Source organism: Pholcus phalangioides, unplaced genomic scaffold (assembly GCF_987345545.1).
Source record: "Pholcus phalangioides strain wild (caught in Gottingen) unplaced genomic scaffold, Ppha-v1.0 ptg000009l_1, whole genome shotgun sequence".
Taxonomy (NCBI): Eukaryota; Metazoa; Arthropoda; class Arachnida; order Araneae; family Pholcidae; genus Pholcus; species Pholcus phalangioides.
In genome coordinates, this window is record NW_028301602.1 from 44,468,759 (window position 1) to 44,491,586 (window position 22,828).

At 35.4% G+C, this 22,828-nt stretch overlaps 1 protein-coding gene across 2 annotated transcripts in view; it reads left to right on the forward strand.

Annotated features, from left to right (window-relative positions):
- LOC149083150 (regulator of G protein signaling 11-like) overlaps window positions 1-16,795 on the forward strand; it is a 58,786-nt gene extending 41,991 nt beyond the window's left edge. The window contains exons 6-17 of one of the 2 annotated variants that reach the window (XR_016193219.1): window positions 336-384; window positions 547-611; window positions 713-789; window positions 2,504-2,585; window positions 3,274-3,357; window positions 4,483-4,544; window positions 4,630-4,743; window positions 6,857-7,060; window positions 9,191-9,409; window positions 10,678-10,893; window positions 13,078-13,321; window positions 13,910-14,018. Coding sequence is in view for 1 of the 2 variants with exons in the window: in XM_089236300.1 (XP_089092426.1) it covers window positions 336-384; window positions 547-611; window positions 713-789; window positions 2,504-2,585; window positions 3,274-3,357; window positions 4,483-4,544; window positions 4,630-4,743; window positions 6,857-7,060; window positions 9,191-9,409; window positions 10,678-10,893; window positions 13,078-13,252 (1,347 nt within the window). In the remaining variant the exon portion in view is untranslated. Of the gene's footprint in view, window positions 1-335; window positions 385-546; window positions 612-712; window positions 790-2,503; window positions 2,586-3,273; window positions 3,358-4,482; window positions 4,545-4,629; window positions 4,744-6,856; window positions 7,061-9,190; window positions 9,410-10,677; window positions 10,894-13,077 lie in introns of both variants that reach the window. The other variant, XM_089236300.1, reaches the window with a different exon arrangement.
- Window positions 16,796-22,828: the final 6,033 nt, after the last annotated feature.

Sequence of the window (22,828 nt, forward strand, 5' to 3'; positions counted from 1 at the left end):
AAGTGATGAATTTGTGTATTTAAAAAAAAATACATTCGTGTGGTTTTTAATCAATATCTGTTAGCTCGATTCTGACTTTAATACCTGGAAAACTTGTATGTATTATGTAGGTTGTCAAGAATTCATGGTGTTTAAATGTATAAGTTGAACAAGTGCATTCAGGGAACAATAGTAACAAGGGAATGTCTAATAATTGATTTATAAATGCGAAAAACATTTTTTGGGGTAACATGACACTTTGAAGAACATGATAACTATGCATACCATAATTCACTTATGTGTAATTAAACATGGGTTTTATACTGTATATGTAATTATATATTTTTCCTGCATAGGCACCATATTTTTGGCCATCTCACCATCAACCAGACAACACCGATTATGGTAAGATTCACAGAATATCAAAATTCTTTGAAAGTCATTCAAATTTATCTTGAATCAGCTCTTGATGCTTTTTTCTATATTAATTTATTCCCCTGTTTAATGATATGTGGTAATAGGAAAGAATTTATACAGTTGTAATTACAAGCTGTATTTCCATTCCAGCTATATACTTGTTAAAAAGATCAATGAAAAACAAACAAAAGCACAGTCTTGAAGAATATGAGCAGGTAAGCTTAGGATAGTTTCATTTAGTAGAGTGCAAGGTGTTAAATGAAAACTTGTTATGTTTGAAATTCTCATAGTGGAATTTATTGTATTTGCTCTACAGGAAGCTCTTGCTCGATTGAAGAAGCTTCTCTGCCACAAATGGGATTTCATAACTTTGCAAGCAGAAGAACAAGTCTCGTGAGTAGCCTTAATTTTCATTTATAGTTATTTCCCCACATATATTGCTTTCTCCAAATCATAATTGCTCTATGACAATTGTATTTTGAACGCATTTGATCCCACTCCTTACAAAATCAGGTATAGCAAAGTTGCAGCCATAGTCTGGATTTTTTTCTTCTTTCAAGAAAGACTGAATCACTTGGACATTTATTCACATAAGTCAGAACTTGAGCAAAGCATCAATTTCAATAAAATATTTTATTGTCCTCATGAATCATCAATGTAAAGAAAACTTGTAGCAAGTTTTTGTTAGCATTAGTGTAAATAGAGACATATTTACAGGGGGGCTGAGCGTGCTACAGCTCAGGGTAGCAGTGGGCAGCAAATTTGGGAAAACAGTAATCCAGAAAATGGTCAAGTAGAAGGATGACAAAATTTGTTTTGACTACAGGCAGCGAAACCATAAATTCATTGTCTTGAGAGTGAGGAACAAGTTCAGTGAGCAACCAAAAAAGTGACCTAGAGTGTGCAAGCATGTGACTGATCAAAACAGCGTGCAAACATGCAAATGACCAAAAGAGTGACCTAGTGAGCAAGAGTAGGTAACCAGGGCAGGAAACAATCAAAAGAGTGACCAAAGGTGCTTTACAGAGTGTATAAGCATTTGACTGACCAAAAGAGTGATCTGTAGAGTGTAAAATCATGGGAGTGACCTGGAGAGAGTAAAATCATGTGATTGACCTGGAGAGTTAAAATCATGGGAGTGACCAAAAGTGACTTAGAGATGGAGGTATACTTACAGAGGGGAGGAGACTAAGCCAGCTACATCCCAGGGTGGCAAGTTCGTAGGGGCAGCAAATTGAGGGATGCGGTGAAGAAAATGGAACTAGAATTGAAGAAAACAAAAAAATAGTATAGCCCACTGGCAGCAAAACCATAAATCTGCTTCTGAGTGCACGATGGTTCTGTACTATTGAAATACAAAGATAGAAATAACTGTTTTTAAATCTGCTAATACAAAAAAAATAAACACTACACATGCACTTGATAATGTAAACTAACACAGTAATTACATAAAGAACCAAAACATTTTACACCATGTCTTCAGTGACCAATGTCATTGAACCATTTTCTTCTTGGATTCGTACACACATAGACTGCAGTGCCATCAATATGCAGTTTATTGATTTACACATTCTCGAATGTATGTATTATGTTTTTTATGTATAAAACAAATTCAAATATAGTTTTTTCTATCATTGTTCTTAGAAGGTGGTGACCTCTTTCTCACATTAATATACGATTGAACCCCTGTTTTAACATGCCTCAATGTACCACAAGCACCATCACATACCCCCCCCCCTCATTTAGTGGACTCCACTTTTTTACACCCTGATATAACTATGACGTAAAGATTTTCCCAGACATCCACAAGGTTCCACTGCAGTTCTGTATTTTTCTCTAAAACTGCGGGAAACACGCAGGATAATTGGGTGGATTCGATGAGCGTTGATATTGTATGTCTCAAATAAATTCCTGAGAGAAATTAGGATACAAAATTATAGTCTATAATTTCAATATTACAAAATATTTCTGATGTGTGTGTGTGTGACTCCCAAGAGAAGATTGTTTATTAAGACTATTGGGAAACTCAAATATTTTTGCTTTTGCATTTCTACATACCTCTTATACAGAATAACGAATCATAATTTTATTTATTTTTCATTTTAAGTTTGGCAAAAGACAAGAAGAAAGGTGACAAAATTGTTTTAGAAAGCCAAGAAAGAGCGTATTGGAGAGTTCACAGGCCACCTGTAAGTTGAAATTGATTTGAGTATCAAATTTGGAATCCACAGGTCATTGAAGAGAAATAACAATTTGTGAATATGTCGAAAAGTTTATTGATTTGGTTCCAGTAGAGCCTCCCTTATCTGAAATAAAAAGGAGCTTGAACCCATTTCAGATATGAGCTGTAATATATATGGACAACATAAAGCTTTATAGCTAATAAAGTGCTTTTAACACCATTATAGAAATTTGCTTAGTTTAATTATGCAGATTCTATCAAAAATGAATCTATTAAAAATTAACTCACAAATTATTTGCACTACTACTTACCTCTCAGCCAGCACTTATCTTTGAATTTGTATATAGGATGTTTTACTATAGTTTTTCAGTCTTGCTTATTTGCATAATCGGATGCTTTGACAATACAACATTTAACATACATACATTTGCCAATTGCACGTTGCTACTACATGCATGCATTTGCCCATGACATACTTAAAATTAATTTTTCTTAATATACTAAATTGAATTGAAATATTACTATCTTTTCGTTTTATTGCTTAATTTATTAATTAATTAAACCCTTGCATAAGTTATGCATCATTATAAAAGCATTGGTTTTTTTTATCTCCTATTATACTTGCTATTATATACACGTCAGATCATAAACACATTTTGTTTCTTATTAAAAAAATGTTTTTGCATTTTCTGTAGCCTGGAACTATTAGTTGTTTGGAGAAGACACCTTTGGCCAGCAGAAAAGTAAAAAAGAAAACATTTGAGGATCTTAAAACTGAGGTAACCATCATGTTAAACTGTTTTCTTTGGAATGTAGTGAAAATCCTATATGATCACAGTCACGATGCACTTTTCAGTGTTGGCTGAAAAGTTCCATGTCCTGACTATATATGATTTATAGTTCCCTCACTCTAAGTAGTTTTTCCTCAGAAACTACTCAGAATACAGGAACTTTAATTATATAAACACCCTGTATTTCACTTATAGCGATATTACTCTTTTATAATGTCTCAATGTCTCCCCGGTTCATTGAGTATTGTTATACAGGCTTTTAACTGCATGTTGTATAGTATTTTACACAAAATTACATTGTAAAACTTGGAGTACAGTGAAACCTCATTACAATGATATTTTTTTAAATCATGTTTGGAATTGCCTTCAATACAGTATATTGTTAAAACTCCTCTCTCGGCTACGATTTTTTTTTTAAATCTTGCTTTAAACCACCATAGATATATTTAATATAAGTCCTTTTTAGTTTTTGTTCCTCTGAGGACATCCAGAAGCATCTTTATGTTGCACTGCCTTACTCTTCATAACGTTAATGGAGTTGTTGCTAAATTTTGTGTTGACACAAAAGTGTATTGCAGTAAACTTTTTTTTCAGGGGTAAAAAATCTAACTGAATTTAATCAACTAATTAATTTAAATTTTTTTAGGGTGAATTTTATGCCAATACTTGTAAGTGCATTTTATGTCAGTACTAACAATGTGCAGATTCGGAAGAGATATCAACAATAGCATGAATTTGAGTGGTTCATGATAATGATGCTGCCTCTCTTTATAATGATAATCCCTGCAACGTTATTTTTTACAGAATATGGATATTTCGAGATTTTACTGTATTTTATCACACATATCTATAAATCAATAGTAATTATTTTTCTTTCATGTTACTACGTATATGTGTGTTTATGTGATTCAGGGTTTGGCAGATTTTTCACAGATCAAATTTTAACTTAACATATAAAAATTATGGACGTATCACAAAAAAAAATTTCAAGTTGGTCATTTGAACATGTGTTATTGAAGAAAGAATTTATATACAAATAAATCTCATATGACATTATTTTAAACATTAATTGCTGCATTTTTCCTTTTTTTTTGTATTTCTTATTTATTCTAGAAATCTATTCTCCAACGGAATTTGAGTCGACCAAGGCTAAGAGTTTCCCAAGTTGTAGATAGGTGAGTTCCCCCAATATTATTTACATAGTAAGGAGAAAAAAATTTTTTAAACATAATGTCTCATGAGTTTTCAAACATTTTCTAGCGTAATGAATCATTGTCAAGACTATGCTGACTTTGATCCCTTGATCACAGGAGTTTTGCCCTCAAATCCTTGGGTCACAGATGATACTACATTATGGGCCCTAAACAGTCGATTGTAAGTATGATTGTGACATCCAAAGCAATATTTTGTAGTACAGAGTGGGCAGAAAGTCCACGTAGAAACTTTAAAAATTCATAAAAACAGGAAAAATGACCAAAATAAAAAAACGGTTTGCAGGGTTAGCATCGATAGGTCACTGGAATTTTTTAAGACAGGAAAAAATAAATAACTCAAAAAACAACCAATAGGTGGTACTGGTACAATGGTACAAATGACTTCGGTGGAAGTATGCAAATGAGATGGTTATAAGAACTTGCGCTCCTAATCCACAATCAGTTCACCGTTGTAAACCGTGTATGTGGACCTGCTGCACTCTGCTGTTTCTGGATTTGTGACTCGCCTGCAATGTGTTGTTCCCTGTGGTAGTGGCCATGTGGAACACAAAACTGCTGTAATAAACGATTTAGAGGCATTCTGTTCGTTAGTTGCATATCTTTTCTTTGACTTGTGTACATCAGCGCCACCTATCGGCTGGTTTAAAAAAAAAAATTCCTGTCTTAAAAAAATTTCCAGTGACCTATCGATAGGTCACGGGAATTTTCAAATGGTCAAACCAATTTTTATTTCGGTTATTTTTCCAGTTTTTATGAAGTTTTTACAGACACTTTGCCCACCATGGATGTCTATTAATTATTGCCATATCTATTATCTTCTTGGTACAATTTCATCAAATACACACGATATTTATGATAGCATTGTATAAATTTGTAAACACTTTCCATGTATTTTTAACTCCTTGACAGTGTCATATGGTTCAGAAAAATTCATCAAAAATGGGAAATTTTTTTTCCTGCTTAATATTGTTCTTTGTCTTAATATAAAGATTAGAAAATTATTATTTTGTAAAAAAAAAAATGAAGTTTTAAATTCAATAAATACTATATTTACTATTTTGGCATGCACGTAAAAAATTAATAGATTACAGTCATATTTTATTCAATTACAGCAAAATAAACCAAATTTTGAATCTAAATATAATATAAACTAATGATAAATTTAATACAACAACATGATTTTGAATATGCAAATTTTACAAATCTTTTATGGGTGGTATGATATATACAAGAACATGGTACTACATATCATAGGCATTCGCAGGATTTTCTCGGGGGGGGGGGTTACGTTTTTTTTCCTGCAAAATGACACTATAATCATGGCTAATTCTCTCCTTTGCGTATGTCAAAGCTACATACAAGCCTACTCCACATTCTTTACAATAAACTCAAATCTCACGTATCTTCATGGTATCTGATCCCAAAGAACCTAAAAAGTACTCTTCATCGTCTTCTGAATCAGACATCGCAAAAGTGGCAGCTAAAGTTGGTTTTCTGTAGTTCCCAACTTCGAGACTTGATTGTGAGCCAATCTCTCAGTTAAAAAAGTCTCGTCACAGACAGCAACAACCTTACAACAGTACAAGTATCAATCACTACACTTCACTTGCAAGTTGCATAAAAAGGGCAGGACAAAAAATTCACACACACAACACTATATATGCACTCAGACTGTTAGGTACACACACTTACATTTCAGGCAGAACTCAATCGGTAGTAAATTTCCCATGGCGATAGACCATAGTTGTGCTTAGTTTGAAAAAAAAAGACTGCAAAAAGAAAAAAATTCTCAAAAAATGACAAGAAATTAAGAAATCCTACTAACTGTGTGAAACACTCATTCCCAATGTTGCCTTTAAAAATGCGTGAACCATTCCCAATGCGTACCCACTACATTATCCTCTACTGAAATGGACAAATATCGCCATCTATAATGAAAATAAATGGCGATAATAGGTATTTAATTAAGCATTAAATACCTATCCGAAAAAGAAAGCAAACTCATTTTGGGCTTCACAGAATAGAAACATAAATGTTTCGTCCGCCCAAAATCACCAAAATCACAAATACTGCACATTTGAGTTGCTCAAACTGTACTTGGGCGACAGTGTTCAGAGGTTAATTTGTGTGATCTGAGCACAATAGTCAATTAATCATTGTACTTCTAATTGGAATGTTATTGTCCATATTAGCCATTTTTTTTTACCTATGTTTCTAGATACAGATATGAAACGTTTTCGTTATATTAAAAAAAATCTTTTCTCATTTGCTAGAGTGGAGGTTCCCACTGAGCAACGAGTAAAACTGTGGGCTGTGTCGTTGGAGGATCTATTGATGGATCCTACTGGGGTACAAGAATTTGAGCGTTACTTAAGAACTGAATACAGTCACGAAAATATCCTTTTTTGGAAAGCTGTGCAGCATCTCAGAAGAGGTGGGAAATCAGACATTGACAGAAAAGTGCAGGCCATTTACAAGTATAAATTTTTTTATCTTTACAAGTTATTATAATCAGTGTTTCCTTGTTAGCATTTTTTTTTTTAATCTGTACGTATGAAATAACATGTCCTGACTAATTCATTAACTGACTGATTCATCATCATCAAGCCAAAACCACTGAAACTACAGACATGAAATTTTGCCAGTAGTTTTATTTGATAATGTAGAAACTCACACTAACAAGGAATTCCTCAAAGTTCAAAGGAATTCTCAAACCCCTTCTCTAATGGAGTCGTAATGGAGGTTCTCAAAGTTTATATGGAGAAACTCTAACATTATGAGTATGAAATTTGATCATTTGATCATTTTTGTTGCACCACAGTCATTTTCTGTTCATGAGGGCTAATTAAACCAGGACCTAAATTTATTGCCAATTGTGAAGGCAGCTTTTTCTTTTTTAATACTTACCGAGAGGTTGGTGCGCTAACCCCTCGATGTGGGACTCCCTGTGGCAGCAGTCTTTTTCTGTGGTCATGAGCCATTCCTGTTGTACCCCTGTGTCAAGAAAGATTTTGACAAGGACAAGCTGGGTATCAAACTTGTGACACCTCTAAGCATCCTTTAATACTTTATGCAAGTATGTTATCAACCTATACCATACAGCACCCAATATGAAATTTGGTCAGTTGTTTTATTTTATAACGTAGAGACTCACTAAGAAAGGATTTTTCAAAATTAAACCTCTAAAGGAATTTTCAGATTATCAAATCCACCGGAGTGAAGCTGCAGGTAACAGATAGTATTAATATATTTGTCTGTCTTCAGCCAATTACAGAAAACCATAATTGACTAAACTATAAAAGTTTATTATTTTTATTTACTTTCTTTCATGATGTGCGGAATAATCCAAAAATACAAACAGGATATTTAAAGTACTACTATTTTTTTATTGTGAACATTCAAATACTCACACTAGTGTGTGCAACATTTTTATATTCATTATAAATATACAGAATGAGTTTTTGATATGGTGGGGGAGGTCCATACTATATTAGCCATAGTGTGTGCACATTCCTGACCGTATCATGGGCTGTTATCTTTGCACTGCTATCACTGCTATCTGTGAAGATGGTTTTCTGGAATGTATCCAATGGGGCAAATAGTTCGGATCTGACATTTTTCAAGATTCTGGATCGGTATCTTGCTGTTCCTATGATATATGGAGTTGGGAATTAATTTAAAAAATCAATTTTATGTGTGGTAAATTCTATTGTTTGTTTCTATAATTATAGCAACTGTACACAACGGCTCTTATTTTTAGCTCTTCTGGCTGATTCAAAGCAGGCTATCCAACTTTTTTCTGGCGTTCTAATGTTAAGAGGATTCCAATTAATTTTTTTTTATAAATAAATACTCCAAAATAATTTTTAATGTTTGATCAATAACATCATAAAATTCTCAAAGGAAACACAAGGTAAGTTAAGCGTACAAAATTAAGCTTTGTCCAAAGTTTTGTATTTTGGTGGTTCTTGAATGAAAATTGTGTTTGGCTTAAATGAAGGTGTGGTGTGTATAAAAAGGCTGTATTGTTTCCATGAAAACTTTTTCTTATAACTTGTTATAGTTTACATCGTTAGCTATTTATATTTTAAAAAATGACCTGCAATCAAAACTATTCAGTTTTTAAATTTTAACCTAATATTTGGCAGTGTTACTCCCAAAAGCAACACTTGAGTTTTTTATATTTTTCAAATAAAGGCATTGTATATGTTGAGCTCATTTTGGCATTGATGCTTCTAAGCAACTCCTAAACATTCAATTTTTATTTGTGAGCTGTTCATGAAGTTTCTATAACATTTTTATACTATTCAAATCTAAGTAAATCATATAAATACACTGTGTTTCCCCTGAAGTGCAACATCCCATTTTTTTTTTAACATTGGCACTAAATTTTTTTGTCATGTAATTTGTTGTCATAGCATTGCTCAATATTGCCCCTCAAAATTTTTATCCCCTGGATATTTCAATGTTTGCCAATTAAAGGGTTAAACATTGCTGTTATGCTCAATGCTTTTTTCTTCAATTATGCGATATGACAGGTAATTCCAGATGTTATGTGGAATTCAATAAAATAATCTACTTTCTAAAATAACCTTTGTTACTTCCAGTGAGTTCCTTTCTCCAAATGCTCCTTGTGAAGTGAATCTTGACAGTGCAACGGTGGAAGCAGTGCAAGAGGAGATGAAGAATCCATCTCGCTATACATTTGATGCTGCTGTTCTTCACGTTTATTCCCTCATGGAGAAAGATACCTACCCTCGTTTCCTCAGGTCTGAGCATTACAGGAACTTATTAGTGAATGCCTTACACCCATCTTCAAAAAAAAAGTAAGTTTAATCTATTGAATGGGAAAAGTATTAAGATAGGTTGTTTTTTTGGAAATACAGCTTGTGTTGCAAATAACATGAAACTATTTTTTGCTCGAGTACAGCGGTACTATAAAACTAGTATTGATTAATTAGCAATGTATCAACTTTAGAATTCTCTGAGAAGGATGTCTTATTTTGTTGAAGGGGAAACAGAGCAGAATTTCTAGTATTGAATGTTGCAGTTTTCAAACTTTGACTGCAAGCTTTGAAGACCAAACACACCCTGCTTCCCATCTCAGTGAAAGCTGGTTTCCCCCATATAAAAATGTCTCTCTGCAAAGAGTAGCTAGTCTTCAGCAGAATTTCTTACATAAACACTAGAATCAGGGACACCGGAAGTCAAAAATGTTTGGTATTGCTTGAGTAATGAACATAATGTTCACTTGGATATGTATGAAGACCATTTGTCACACATTCAACAAAAATGTCCCATTTTTGGTAAATTTAATTTCCCACCGCCTGAACTGATGTGGGGGGGGGGGCGGTGAGCTATATTTGAATGACGATTGGTGTTTTAGCAACATGAGCATATATGTTCTGGTGTCCCTGACTAGAATTCTTGCACCTACCACTTCCACTTCTAATGTGGCAGCACTTCTCAAATATGAAACACACATAACTCTGACAACATAAAAAGGTAGGGCCATGCACTTTTACACAACTTATTACAGCACGCACAAATTCATTAGAAATTTCCCAGAGAAATTTTCACGATGTTCATTTGTCACGATGTGACAGCACACAATAATTGTATGCTGTCTTGGCACTAATCTGTTTTCACCATGAAGTCGTTTGGGACAATTTATTAATTCTGATGTCGAAATTATACAACATATTTTGTAGCTGGTCTCATCAAACATTTTTTTTTTTTTTTGAAGTTTTTTGCTTTATACGCAAGCTCTTTAAAAAGTATTATAAGTTTCATTCAAATCGGTGTATTTCAATATTTTTAGTTCTTCAGAGAATAGTTTATTTATTTATTGTAATACTTGACGTTGTTTCTAGGAACATCAGTACATTCCGGTAAAATTTAAAAAAAAAAAGCGGAATGTGCGAATTTATTCAGAAATATCTGAAATTTTCAGTTTATTCATTTTTTTAAATATCTTATCGTAACAATATAGCGATGACAAAAGCAATTTCTTAAAAAAAAATTCATGTGATTTGAAAATTAATTTTTTATTTATGTATCTTTATGTACATTTCGTTTTGTATTTATTTTTCAGATTTTTCAATTTTGGTGCTGGTGTTAGAAAGAAAATGTCAGCTGTTGGAGCAAAGCGAAGAGCAAATCCAAGTCATTTGTCAGGCAGCTCGGTGGACTTGACTCACATGAGCCATAGCCTTGAGATGGAAGAGCCGTCCATGTCATCAAGGCATTCACATTCCACGAGTGATCTGCACGATCTTGGCATACCTGGAGAAAACTTGAATTCAAGCAGGTAACAATCTTTTTTTTTTCTACTTTCTCTGAGTATATGCTATATAATTCAACCATAATGTTCAGTTAATGCAGCAACTCTAGTCAGAATTAATGTGACTCGTATATGAAAAATATGTGCATGTATTCAGTTATTATATTAATTACACTGCCCAACAAAAACAAATGTTTCCAAGGAAATTTTAATGGTTTTCAGAGTATATTAGGGCTGCTGATTTTAAAACTGGTATTGGTTTTGCCGAATTCTCTCTCTCTTTCTAGCTTTTCAGATAATGCATCTCTAAACATTTCAATATTTTAGTCTGCAGTCACTAATTTTGGCGTTGAATTTATATTTCAATTTTTTTTATTTTCCTATTTTATATTCAATATAATATAACATTTATATTATGATCAGACATCAGTGGTCTTTATTTATCTATACAGAGAAACCTGTCTAAGATGGACACTGTATGATATGGAAACCCGTCTTGAACGGAACAGAAAAATAGTCTAGTGGATAATTAATGTTATTTTAAATTATGAGAACCTTTAAGACAAAAACTGTGTAATGCAGAAACGAAAGACATATTTAGTAAATTTTTAGATTAAAAAAACCTGCTGAAACGGAAAGAATTTTTGGCCAAGTGCACGTTTTTTGTTCTTTTGGAAGTTAAAGTCATACTGATCCCCTTTTTTAGCAAACTTTCACTTCTTGGAGAAACGATAAATGTTTATTATCTATCTGAACCAGTTCTGGAAGTAAGGGGGTTGGGATTGGGTGGAAGTGGATCAGTGTGTTGCCAACTTAGTTATTTTGCAACTATATCTGGTCTTTTTTTTTTGTCTATTTAGTTGCAAAAGATCCCGATCTAGTTGTTAATTGTTTTTCTAGTCTTTTTAAAAAAAATTTCTTTGTACTAGTAATCTATCAGTAAAGTATGTTAAAATACAAAAATGTTCCGGGAAATACAGGACATATGGTCATATGTCTTGTATTTCCCAGAACATTTAAGGTCATCCAAGAGGATGACTAAAATTGTTTCTAGTTTTTTAGGCCTGATTTCTAGTTATTTTTAATGAAGAATCTAGTTGGAAAATTTCTTGACTGTTGGCAACACTGAAGCAGATTTACAATTCAAAATTTAGTAAAAGCCCGTCTAGCATTTCATCTAAGATAGAAATGGTGGCTTATTGTTAGAAAGCACTCTTTCTTATACAAATGTTGATAACTTCCATTTAAACTAGTTCGGGAGAGGAATAGGTGAGAAAGAGACTGAATTATTGTTCACAATTTAGCGATACTGTGTTTTGTCTACTGCGAAAATTTTTATTTAGTGTAGAGAGGGCCACCAACCACAAGAAACGCTTATTAAATTTGAACAAAAAAATGAATTTCGTAGAGGCATAAAAAGCAAAAATTTAAGTGTAACAGAGATGTAGAATCTCTTTTTAAAATGCTATTGGTTGTTGATCTCATTGCCACTACTTTTAAGTTTAGGTATACAATTTCTCAATTTTTTATTGTAAATATTAAAAATTTCTTATTTTTGATAAAAGTGAGTGTTCATTCTATTGCTATTCAGGAGAACATTTTATATTGAAGTTTAACAATTGGCGAATTAAATATGAAATTTCAAATGCATAGTAGTTTGAAACAGAAAACATGAAAAAAATTCCAAATAATAAAATATGCATGTCATGGTTTAATACTCGTTGGTCTATAGTAGTTAGGATAATATTCTCAAAATTTAAGTTTTGCAAAATGACAGAAATAAATCACTGCATATATTTTTTGTTGTGCACCTTTGTAAAAAGGGAAATCTGTCTAGAAATGGAAAATAATTTGTCTCTGGACGTTCCGTTTTATACAGGTTTCACTACATTAAGTTTATTATTGATTTACGTTTCACACACTTTGAATGTGATTTGTACATGCTACTTGTGTATTACTATTGAACTTTAATTTTCACTTCACCTCAAAAACTAGAACCTATTTGGCAAAACTAATGTCAGATTTATAATAAGCACCCCAAAATCACTGAGAAATATTTGAGAATGAAATCAATGTTGAGCAGTGTCATTATTATAAAAGCATTGTGTCACTATTGGGAATAGGTACAAAGTTAGGAAATTGTGTGTGTGTGTGTGTGTGTGTTTTTTTATTCCCATAGATTAAATAATTTTTAATTTAAATTTCTGTTAGGTCTTCTCCATCTGGATCTAGAGACAATGTCCCTGAGCAAGACAATCCGAATACACTGCAGGTGCCACGGCTTAGCCCAGTTTCCGGAGAGCCAGCGAAAACATCTGGTGTGTCCCTGACGGTTCCATGTAGGAGCTGCACCAGTGTTGTTGCACCTTGGGAGACAGAAGAGTGATAACCAGCATGTTAAAAAAAAAAGAGATGAAAACGTTTCATTTGGGCACTTTTAACTGACGCTTAGAAAGTAAATAAAAACATTTATATGTTGATTTTTTTTAGAAGATACTGTTTTGAATTAAAAATGTTTTCTGCTTCCTAAGCTTTCTTTTTTATTTACAAATTAATTTTATAATGATGTCATTCTCTGGGTGCTAGATTTTTTTGTTTCCAATCAGTTTAAAATCTTCAAACAAAGGAAAAAAAGAGTAGCATTTATATGAACATTTAGCCAAGTGAAGAGTTTTTGTCCATTTATATATTTTTTAATAATGTAGAGTTTCTAGAGGATTGAAATTCCTCGTTGAAGAGGATGGTGTCGAGTTCAGTCTCCATAAATATTTCAAAGACCGGTTTTTGTTTCCTTAAAACTAATTTCATGTTTTTCATGGTTGTTATTTTATCATATTTGATTCTTTTTTCTCTGAACGAATCTTCATTTCATTTCGCATGGGTTTAACAATATCCATTCATTTGTTTATAGAGACTTTCATTTTGAGGATTAATACTTCGATTTTTTGGTCCTAATTTTTCATTCATCATTCATAAAAATGAATTTTGCTTGTTTTTAAAATATATATATACAATTTCACGTGCGTATATGTTTTCTTATCAGTGTTGCCTGCGGCTATGTAACATCAGCGTGAAAGACACAACTTGAGAAAAACAACCATGATGTACAATTAATGACTTTAGGCATTTTGTATCTAGTCGTTTATACTTTCTACGTGAGAAGCACTTTTTTGTGCTGATATAGGTGTCTAACGAAACTAACGTTTATGATGATTCTCAGATTGACTGCAAAAATTAGTTCACGTGCTACATATACTTTTTAGAATTGTGTATTGTGCGATGCATTGTATGATATTCAAAGTAACTTGTTGTTGATAAAGAAAAAAAAAATCGTTTACCTGGATGTGTAATTATCACAAAAGAAATTGTAGAACAGTTCTTTATAAATTATATATATACGTATTTAATTAGAGCCCTGAAAAAAGAAAGAGTGCTCTATGTAAAAGATTGTGATAATGAAAATATGAGGCATAGTATTCTATCAATGAAGAGTATATCATAGTTGAAATGAGGTCGTGACACATTGAGCGAATGTCCATTTCATTTTTTGTGGGTGATTACAAATGTAAAATAAAGAGACAGACTTCTTGTATAGTTTAATGGAGGTAGGTTACTTTGAAGCAGGGTCTTCCAGACTTATTTGCCCACCGCTTCTACTGCAGGAGAATAAAGAAGAATTCTTAGTCCTCCCTTCTTATGCAAACCCATCCATCTAAGCTATAATACTACTACTATCATCATGTAAATTCAAGTTCCCCTCCCCCTCCAGTGGGCTAAATCCCCCCACTTTGGGAAACGCTGCTTTAAAGTAACAATAAAAATGTCAAATGTTTCATTATATTTTGTATGTTTTTATAACACGTTTATTTCGATGTTTTTGTATCGTGATTACACATGCTCTGATAACATGTATGTCTAATTTTGCATGATATTTGTGATACAGATACATTGCAGAAAATGAAAGATGCATACGTAAAATTCCATACACTACTTTGATTTTGAAAATCGACTATCTTCAAAAATACTTCAACTACTCTTTTTAAACCATATGCGAGCTTTCCTTAATAAGTAAGCTTTTTCAAGTCAGAAAATGAAACTGTGCAAAATTCTAAAGAAAAAAAGTTACGAAAGTCAAATAAGATTTTCCTTTTAAGCATAAACTAAAGAAAATCGTAGGTGTGATGGGTTTGTGGTCGTGGAAAATAGTAATAGGAATTGAATCTACTTAAAAAAAAGATCAGAAGGGATGCATATAGTCATATATTGCTCATCCTGTAGCGTCTTGGGGGGAAAGAAAAAGAATGGCAGCAATGAGTTGTTTGCTTAATGATATCACTGTGTTGTTGTATTTAGAGTAACTTTTCAATCAACGTTTTAAAGAGTGATGTCTCGAAAACACTTAAAAAAACAATAGGGAACAGCGATTGACTAGCGATAATACAAACGTCACACTTTTGCTCATGGATAGATGAGTTAAGTCTAATAGTTCAAGGAACACTGCTTGCTGTTGGTATCATGTTTTTTTTGTTTTTTTTTTGCTGCTATGCTGACAAGTGGTCATAGTGACCAACTTGCCTAGCCAGTACCCAGGATCAAACCCCACCTGCGGCACAGTGGTGGCCTGAAGTTGGTTTTTTGTGATTCCCAATTTTAATGCGGGCCAATTTCCCTGTTAAAAAGCCTCACCACAGAGAGCAGCATACCTACAACAATACAAATTTTCAATCATTACACTTCACTCATCGTTTGAAATATATATGGCAGCACTAACTTTGCACATACCACACTGGATGCATAACACTCGGCCTCTTAGGTACATATGCACACTTTTGGCAGAACTCATTCTGTAGCAAATTGCCCATGGCGGTAGACCATCAGAGTTGTGCTTAGGTTTGAATGAAAGAAAGTAGTTAAAGGAGTTATTAGTGCACTCAGCCTCCTTCTTCAGCGATTGCTCCCCCCTCCCCCAGGTGGTGCGCTTCAGAAAGATTTGTTTTTTCTACAACATTAATAAAGGGTTCGCATTATTGTAGTGGTGGCATCTGTTGAAGGCAAATTCTAGTGAATTTTGCAGAGTTCCATGAAGCTGACAGGTCACTGAGAAATGTGTGTTCCGTAGTTTTTTGCTTTTGGAATCTAACAACCGTATTTCCTTCAGAATTCCCTCACTTTTTCTTTGGAGAGGAACAATTATGCACAGGGCTCATATATTGGAATCCCTACAAAGGAATGTTTGGTCACCTTAGGGACCAAAGGTTCTTCTCTTGAGCATGTATGACTATTAACTGTATCATGGATGAAGATTGACCTGGGAAATATTTTACCAAAGAGGAAAGCTTATACATAGATGGCGGAACTATTTATAATGTTATTTCAATGATGATCAACATCAAACGCTGTGTTTTTTTTCTTTTCTAAGAACGAACCAAATCGACTTGTACACACAAATGACGAAGGGACCATTTCTCATTTATATGATTCACACATTATATACTTTTTAAAAACTGAAACTAAATTTCATGACTTATATAAAATAATCATGTTATACATACTATATATATATTTCCAGAAGATTCTCTCGCTATCCCTCAAAGGGCTGATACAGGAATATAATTTTTAACCCCAATCATATAACATATTAAAAATTCATATACATATATATATTATACTGGCGGGATTTCACTGGGTAAATTCGCGCATGTATTGCATTGTATTCTTCGAATCCTGAGGGCAAACAGAACAGACGATTTATTTGATTTGTGTTGTAAAAAAAAGAAACCGATGACCTCGAGAAGATGTGATATACCACATGAGTTTATTGTACCTATCTGTGCAGCTACTAATGTAGATAACATTTATGTGAAGAGTTATTATACAGATGGATAAGCTTATTTATTCGAACAATAAAAGTTATTATAGATGTAATCAATGTTTTTGAGTTTCTTTTTGTCAATATATCCCAATTTATTGTCATAAATATGTTTTTTTCACATCATAATATGCAAAGAAGCATATTTACAGGGAGTGTGGGGGGGGGGGGTAAAATTAGTAGAATGATATTGAAGGGCAGCAAAATTTGTATAGGTTACAGGAGTCAAAAACCATAAATCCACCTCTGCATGGAGGCGAGGGACTAGATCAGTGAGTGACCAAGAAATGTTCAAAGAAAAGCTTGTGAGAAAATTTGGAAGCATGTGAGTGACCAAAAGAGTGATCTTGAGAGTGATGGAATAGATCGGGGAGTGACCAAAAGTGTGACTTAGATAGTATGTAGCATAGGAGTGGTCAAAAGAGTGTATAAGCATACGAAAGATAAAAAGAGTAACCTCCTATAGAGAGCGAAGTTAATGCACGACCAAAAGAAAGACCGAGAAAGTGGGAAAGAATGTGAGTGACGAAAGAGTGAGCGTGTGCAAGCATGTGAATAATCAAAACAGTGTGGGCGCGGTAGCCCGGTCGATAAGATGCTCGCCTAAAGTACCAAAGGATGTTTAGAGATGTCGCGAGTTCGATACCCAGTTCGTCCTTGTCAGAAAACTTTTCCTGACACACACAGGAGTACAACAAAAAACGGGACTTGACCGCAACAAAAATTGCTACCGCAGAGAGTCCCCCATCGAGGGGTTAGCGCACCAACCTCGATGAGTATGAAAACAATACTCTCAATGAGTATGAAAAACAAGCCTGCCGTTCGGAATCGGCAATAAATTGTAGGTCCCGGTCTAATTAGCCCTCGTGTGCAGAAAATGACCGTGGTGCGACAAAAATGATCAAATGATCAAAACAGTGTGCAAGCATGTGAACAATCACAACAGTGTGCAAGCATGTGAACAATCACAACAGTGTGCAAGCATGTGGGACTTAGAGTGTGACCAGATCAATGAGTGACCTGAAGAGTGTATGAGCATGAGAGAGACCGACAGAGTAACTTAGAGAGTGTGGACGCATGGGAGGGACCTAGAGAGCGAATAAAGAGGTCATTGACGACCAAAGAGTTACCAAAAAATGACAGCAAGAAAGTGTTCAAGCATGGCTGTTACAGGGTGACTTGGAGACAGAGGCGAATTTACGAGAGGCTAGGGCGGCAAATTTGAAGAATGAGTTGTCAAAAAATTGGAATAGAGTAAAGGAAAGGCGGCAAAATTTGTGTAGCCCACAGGTGGCAAAATCATGAATATGCCTGAAAATTGATGTCATAAAAATCGTCATTTTTATCTATTTTCCCAGACGTCAGTTACGTGATACTTAACGTCCTCTTTTAGGATTGCGCATCAGTTGCGGCCGTAACGCGGCTATGTACTCGCTGTAACGAACACAGTCCGATATATAACGAGTAACGGCGTATACCGAGAATCTCGCTGTAACGAGTAATTGCCAAATCGCTAATGTTGAAGATACAAAAATATTCAGTTAATAGCGACTTGAAAATTATGAAGCCTCTCTTCGCTGAAACGCCAACAAAATTCTCCAAAAAGTTCTTCACTTGAAGGATGGAATAATATCACTTATCATATATCGCACTTGTTCCTCGTAGAGATACCGCTCACGTTCTTCAACCTTTTTACAGCTGCAGGCCGGTGGACGATTTCGCGGACCGGCAAACAGTAGAGAAATAAAAGAAGTAATTTGCGGACCAGCAAAAATTATAAAAATAGGGAGAAATTGTTTTTGAATCGGCAAAAAAAAAAAAAAAAAAAAAAATACATGAATGGGACAAATAATTCGAAAGGAAAAAAATTTCAGAATTAGCTGATGGCTCAGCTCAGATGGAAATGAAAACCAATAGAGGGAGGTTCTGAATTCATGGGACAAACGTCAAGAGGTGATATAAGACTCCTAAGCAAGCGTATTTGATCATAGAATGTGCGGCCAAATCGCAATAGAAAAAGCGGTGGAGTTTGATTTTAGAGAGTGCAGCATAACAGCACTTCACCAAAAGCAAATATATTTTATTGACGGATTTGCTGCAATATGTGCAATTAACCATTCGAGGAGGGGGGGGGGGAACAAAGAGCAGTATAAAGTGGAATGGTGCAACTTAGGTAACGCAAATTCCACCTCAAGTGATTGTTTGGCGCAGCAGCATAACTTTGATGGTCCTTGCACAAATTGAAAAACAAATTCCAACCCGACTCCGAAGGTGCACCCTTGAATGGGTGATATCAAATATGCAGAAAAATATGATATTGTTTTTTTGGCGAAGCGAGCACTCTCTAAAAACATCCTCTACCGCCATTGCTACGTACTGCGATTCGACCATACATTCTACTATGATCAAAAACATTAGTTTGAGTGTCTTACATCACCTCTTAAAATGAAAAATTATGCAATGGCCACAGTTTGAGTGTCTTACATCACCTCTTAAAATGAAAAATTATGCAATGGCCACATGAATTTGTTGGACAAGTGGTTGAAGTACACTACTCTGAGGTACTTCTAAAAAAGTATGGACTCAAAAAAAGTCACATTTTTTTGCCGCCACCCGCTTCCCCCTTCGTATTTTTTGGCTTTCCCACTATAATACACAGGGGATGTGTGGCGATTTTATTCGACTTCGGAAGCCAACCGGAACGTTGTTTGCGTGTGTATATCTCCGTGGCCCCTAATTTATGTTGTCAGAGTTATGTGTGTGTTTTTGTGTTCTACTGGTGCTGCTACCTGCCTTTCTATTTTGAAGTGAAAATGGTGAATACTTGAATTTTCATGTTATGTATGTATCATGCTAAAGGTCTGCATGCTCTCTGCGGAGAGACTATTTGAAATAGGAAACATGATGAATTGCTAATTCTGGTAAGACGAAATCGCAGTCCTGGCTCTATTACCTTCGCGTAACTTCACCAACCACCGATTAGGTAGAACTGGATCGAAAACTTCCTGTCGGCGTTCATCGCCGAGTCAAAAGACAACTGACGTGGCGTGCTCCCCTCCCCATATCCTGCATGAACGAATGAACGCCAGGGCTCTACCACCGGACTTATGCAACACCCCTATAGATAAGATATCTTATATCCCTATAGATAGGTTATAGGGGGTGCTGACTTATCCCAGCTGCCGAGATCTCTTCCAGGCCAGCTACATGGCAGTCTGGAACAAAGTGTGTGTCCCCCATCCTGAAGCAGGGCCCCTAGACTTTGGCAGGTCTCTATCCATGTTTTTCACCGGCCCCTATATGATGAGTTTATATAGTGTGAAAAACAAAAAAAAAAATTAAGAGCTGTCTGGGGCCCACGAGCTGGAGTCCTGTCAGCCCCACCCGTGTGGGGCCCATGAGCGCTAGCAAAAGCTTAGCGAATTTTTTTATGCACGTATTTCCATTATTGTGGACACCCCGCCCGATTATCGAACCTGAAGCCACTCCTAGAATCCACCTTTTATTCCGAATTTGAGTAAGATATAGATTGAAAATCCCTGCGTCACACACACATTATGGGATCGGCCTGATTCACAGTGGCCGATTACATGATTGATGCACCGCCGCAGATTGCTTCTATCGTAGCGATGTGGCCATCCAACCGCCACACAAAGTTTGCTCTACACGAAACTTCTCAACCTTATACGCGAACTTCACCCGTTTCAAATCTGTACTCTAGCGAAAAGCAATAGATGAATTAATAATAATGTATCGTGGTTGTTCCGGAACTCTCCCCCCCCACCCCCACTTTCGAATGATGGGCGTGGCAGTAATCGTATCGAATCCCACAGAAATTCCAAGGAATTTACTGTACCTTCAAATCAAATGGTGAAACGTATCGATTGAACACAAAACAAAAACGACAAATTCTGTGCTCGATAGAAACGAAACCATCATCGCGTTGTTGTTGTTGCTGCTGCTGCTGTTGCTCCCCTGAGGTGAGAGAGGACACAAAACAGCTAGCGTTATTATGTGTCACACGCCCTTTTGGGTGGTGGTGGGTGTTAGTGCGTTCACCCGCACCGAGAGACATGACGCAATTTACTTATTTCCTTCTTTTATTGTTACTTTATTTATGGGTGTGTCCTGACCATAGAGTTGGGTGTTTGTATTAATTTTACGAAGCGAAACAAAAATAAATACGAAACAGCTTTAAATCGCGAACCTAATCCCCATCAGATATGACTGGTTCTCTCTCTAGTAAATTCGTTTTTGGAGACTAATTTCCGCGTTGAGATTGCGGTTTTAAGGATCACCCCCCCCCCCCTCCCCTACCCTGCATCAATTGAAATTTCATCGCTAAATAACAATTACAGGGTACGTGAAATCGGGGTCTTCCTCCGAAACGAGTTTCTTCTGTTTCAACAACAAACTATGTCCATTCATGCCGCATTGAACGGATGCATTTGGTGTGATCAAGTGCTCAGCACTGCGGGACGGGTGGTATGAGGTGACAATACATTACATATTTTATAAAGGTCGACTGTTTCGTGAACACGGGGAAGGAGCACTTTATACTGTGAAATCAAACCGCACGCGTACGCCTCATACGCCTCTGAGGAATTTCTAACGAATTGGTACATGCCGGAAAAAGTGCTTTGAGTGTATATGTATGCGTGGGCTTTTTGGGGGTCAGAGTTCGATTCCGATCGAATTACCCAGGGCTAACAACGGCTGCGAAGACCCTTCCCCGCCATAGAAAGTAAAAAAATAAATACCAAAAGAAAAAGGCAACAGTAACTTGCTGCAATGAGATCAAAGTTATGGGTGTTCAACAAGCGTCGCCGACTGTCTTCTACGTATGAAATTAAAGTGGTGAATGCCCCTGAATTCTTGTAGTCCTGCGTACTACTTAACCATAGGTGCACCTCTGTGGAGTTTCTAACGAATTGGAATGTGTCGCTTCTGTGTCGTATACTAACGTGAAGTTTGTTTCTGAGAAATGCCTGTTATGTGCAGTGCCGTCTTAACGCATGGATCCACCTGGGCACGGCACGAAAAGTAGTTGAATATTTCGAGAATTTGCCAGGTAGGGCCTCAAAAGAATCACTTGGCCCGGGATGCTCTTAAGACGGCCCTGATTATATGTTTAAGAAGTGTTGCCATCTGTTTTTCGAATTAAAAAGCAACAACTCGGAAGCGTATTTTGCCTGTTGTATTGTGCGAGAACTTTAAATGTTTAGTCCTGATGGTCTTTCTATAGAAAGACCTTTCTTAAACGAGCGGTCGGTTTTCATTTGCAGCTCGAACTTGGACAACCACGGGAAATCAACTTCAGTCTACCATTAGGGGGGTGCCCTCTATCACATCTAGTAATTTCCTTAATTGAACATATTGAAATCGATTCTGTTTTGGTTGGCAAACAATCATTATTCTCTGTTGGTGTAGTGGTGCCATCTGTCGTATACATGTGCAAGTGGCGTTGCTAAAGGGACTCGTATGCGTCCTCATTTCTAAGTTTCGGAATCTGGTAAGCGTATGCCTGCGATGATCCAAACTCGTGATACGAGTCCAGTTATGCCTCCTGCAAGAACGTTCAACCCATTGTCCGCGGAGCTCGTTTTGTCGTGGCCCGAAGGTCATTTCCAGAAAATGGTTGAAAACAATGAAAAACGATTAATTCTAGAATTAATGAAAGAAATTGTTTCGGATTTAATGAAATCCGGAACAAATTGATGAAAACTCAGAATTGATGGAAGAAATAATTTCAGAATTAGTGAAAAAAATAACTTAACAAATCAATGAAATGATTTTGTAATTTCTCAGAGAAATAATTTCACTATCAATAAAAGAGTAACTGCGTAATTATTGAAAGAAATTATTTCTAGATTGAGAAGGAAAATAATTTCAGAATTATCGAAATAAATAATTAAAGAGACATTTAAAGTGATTTCAGATTAGAATTAATTACAAGATATACAGAAGACTGGATGTTGTGATGATATTTATTATTTGAGATGTTAATTTTTTAAGGAAGGAAAAAACTCTTCTCTGCCTCTACCGGGAGTCGAACCCGGGTCCCTCCCCCTTCCTTAAAAAATTAACATCTCA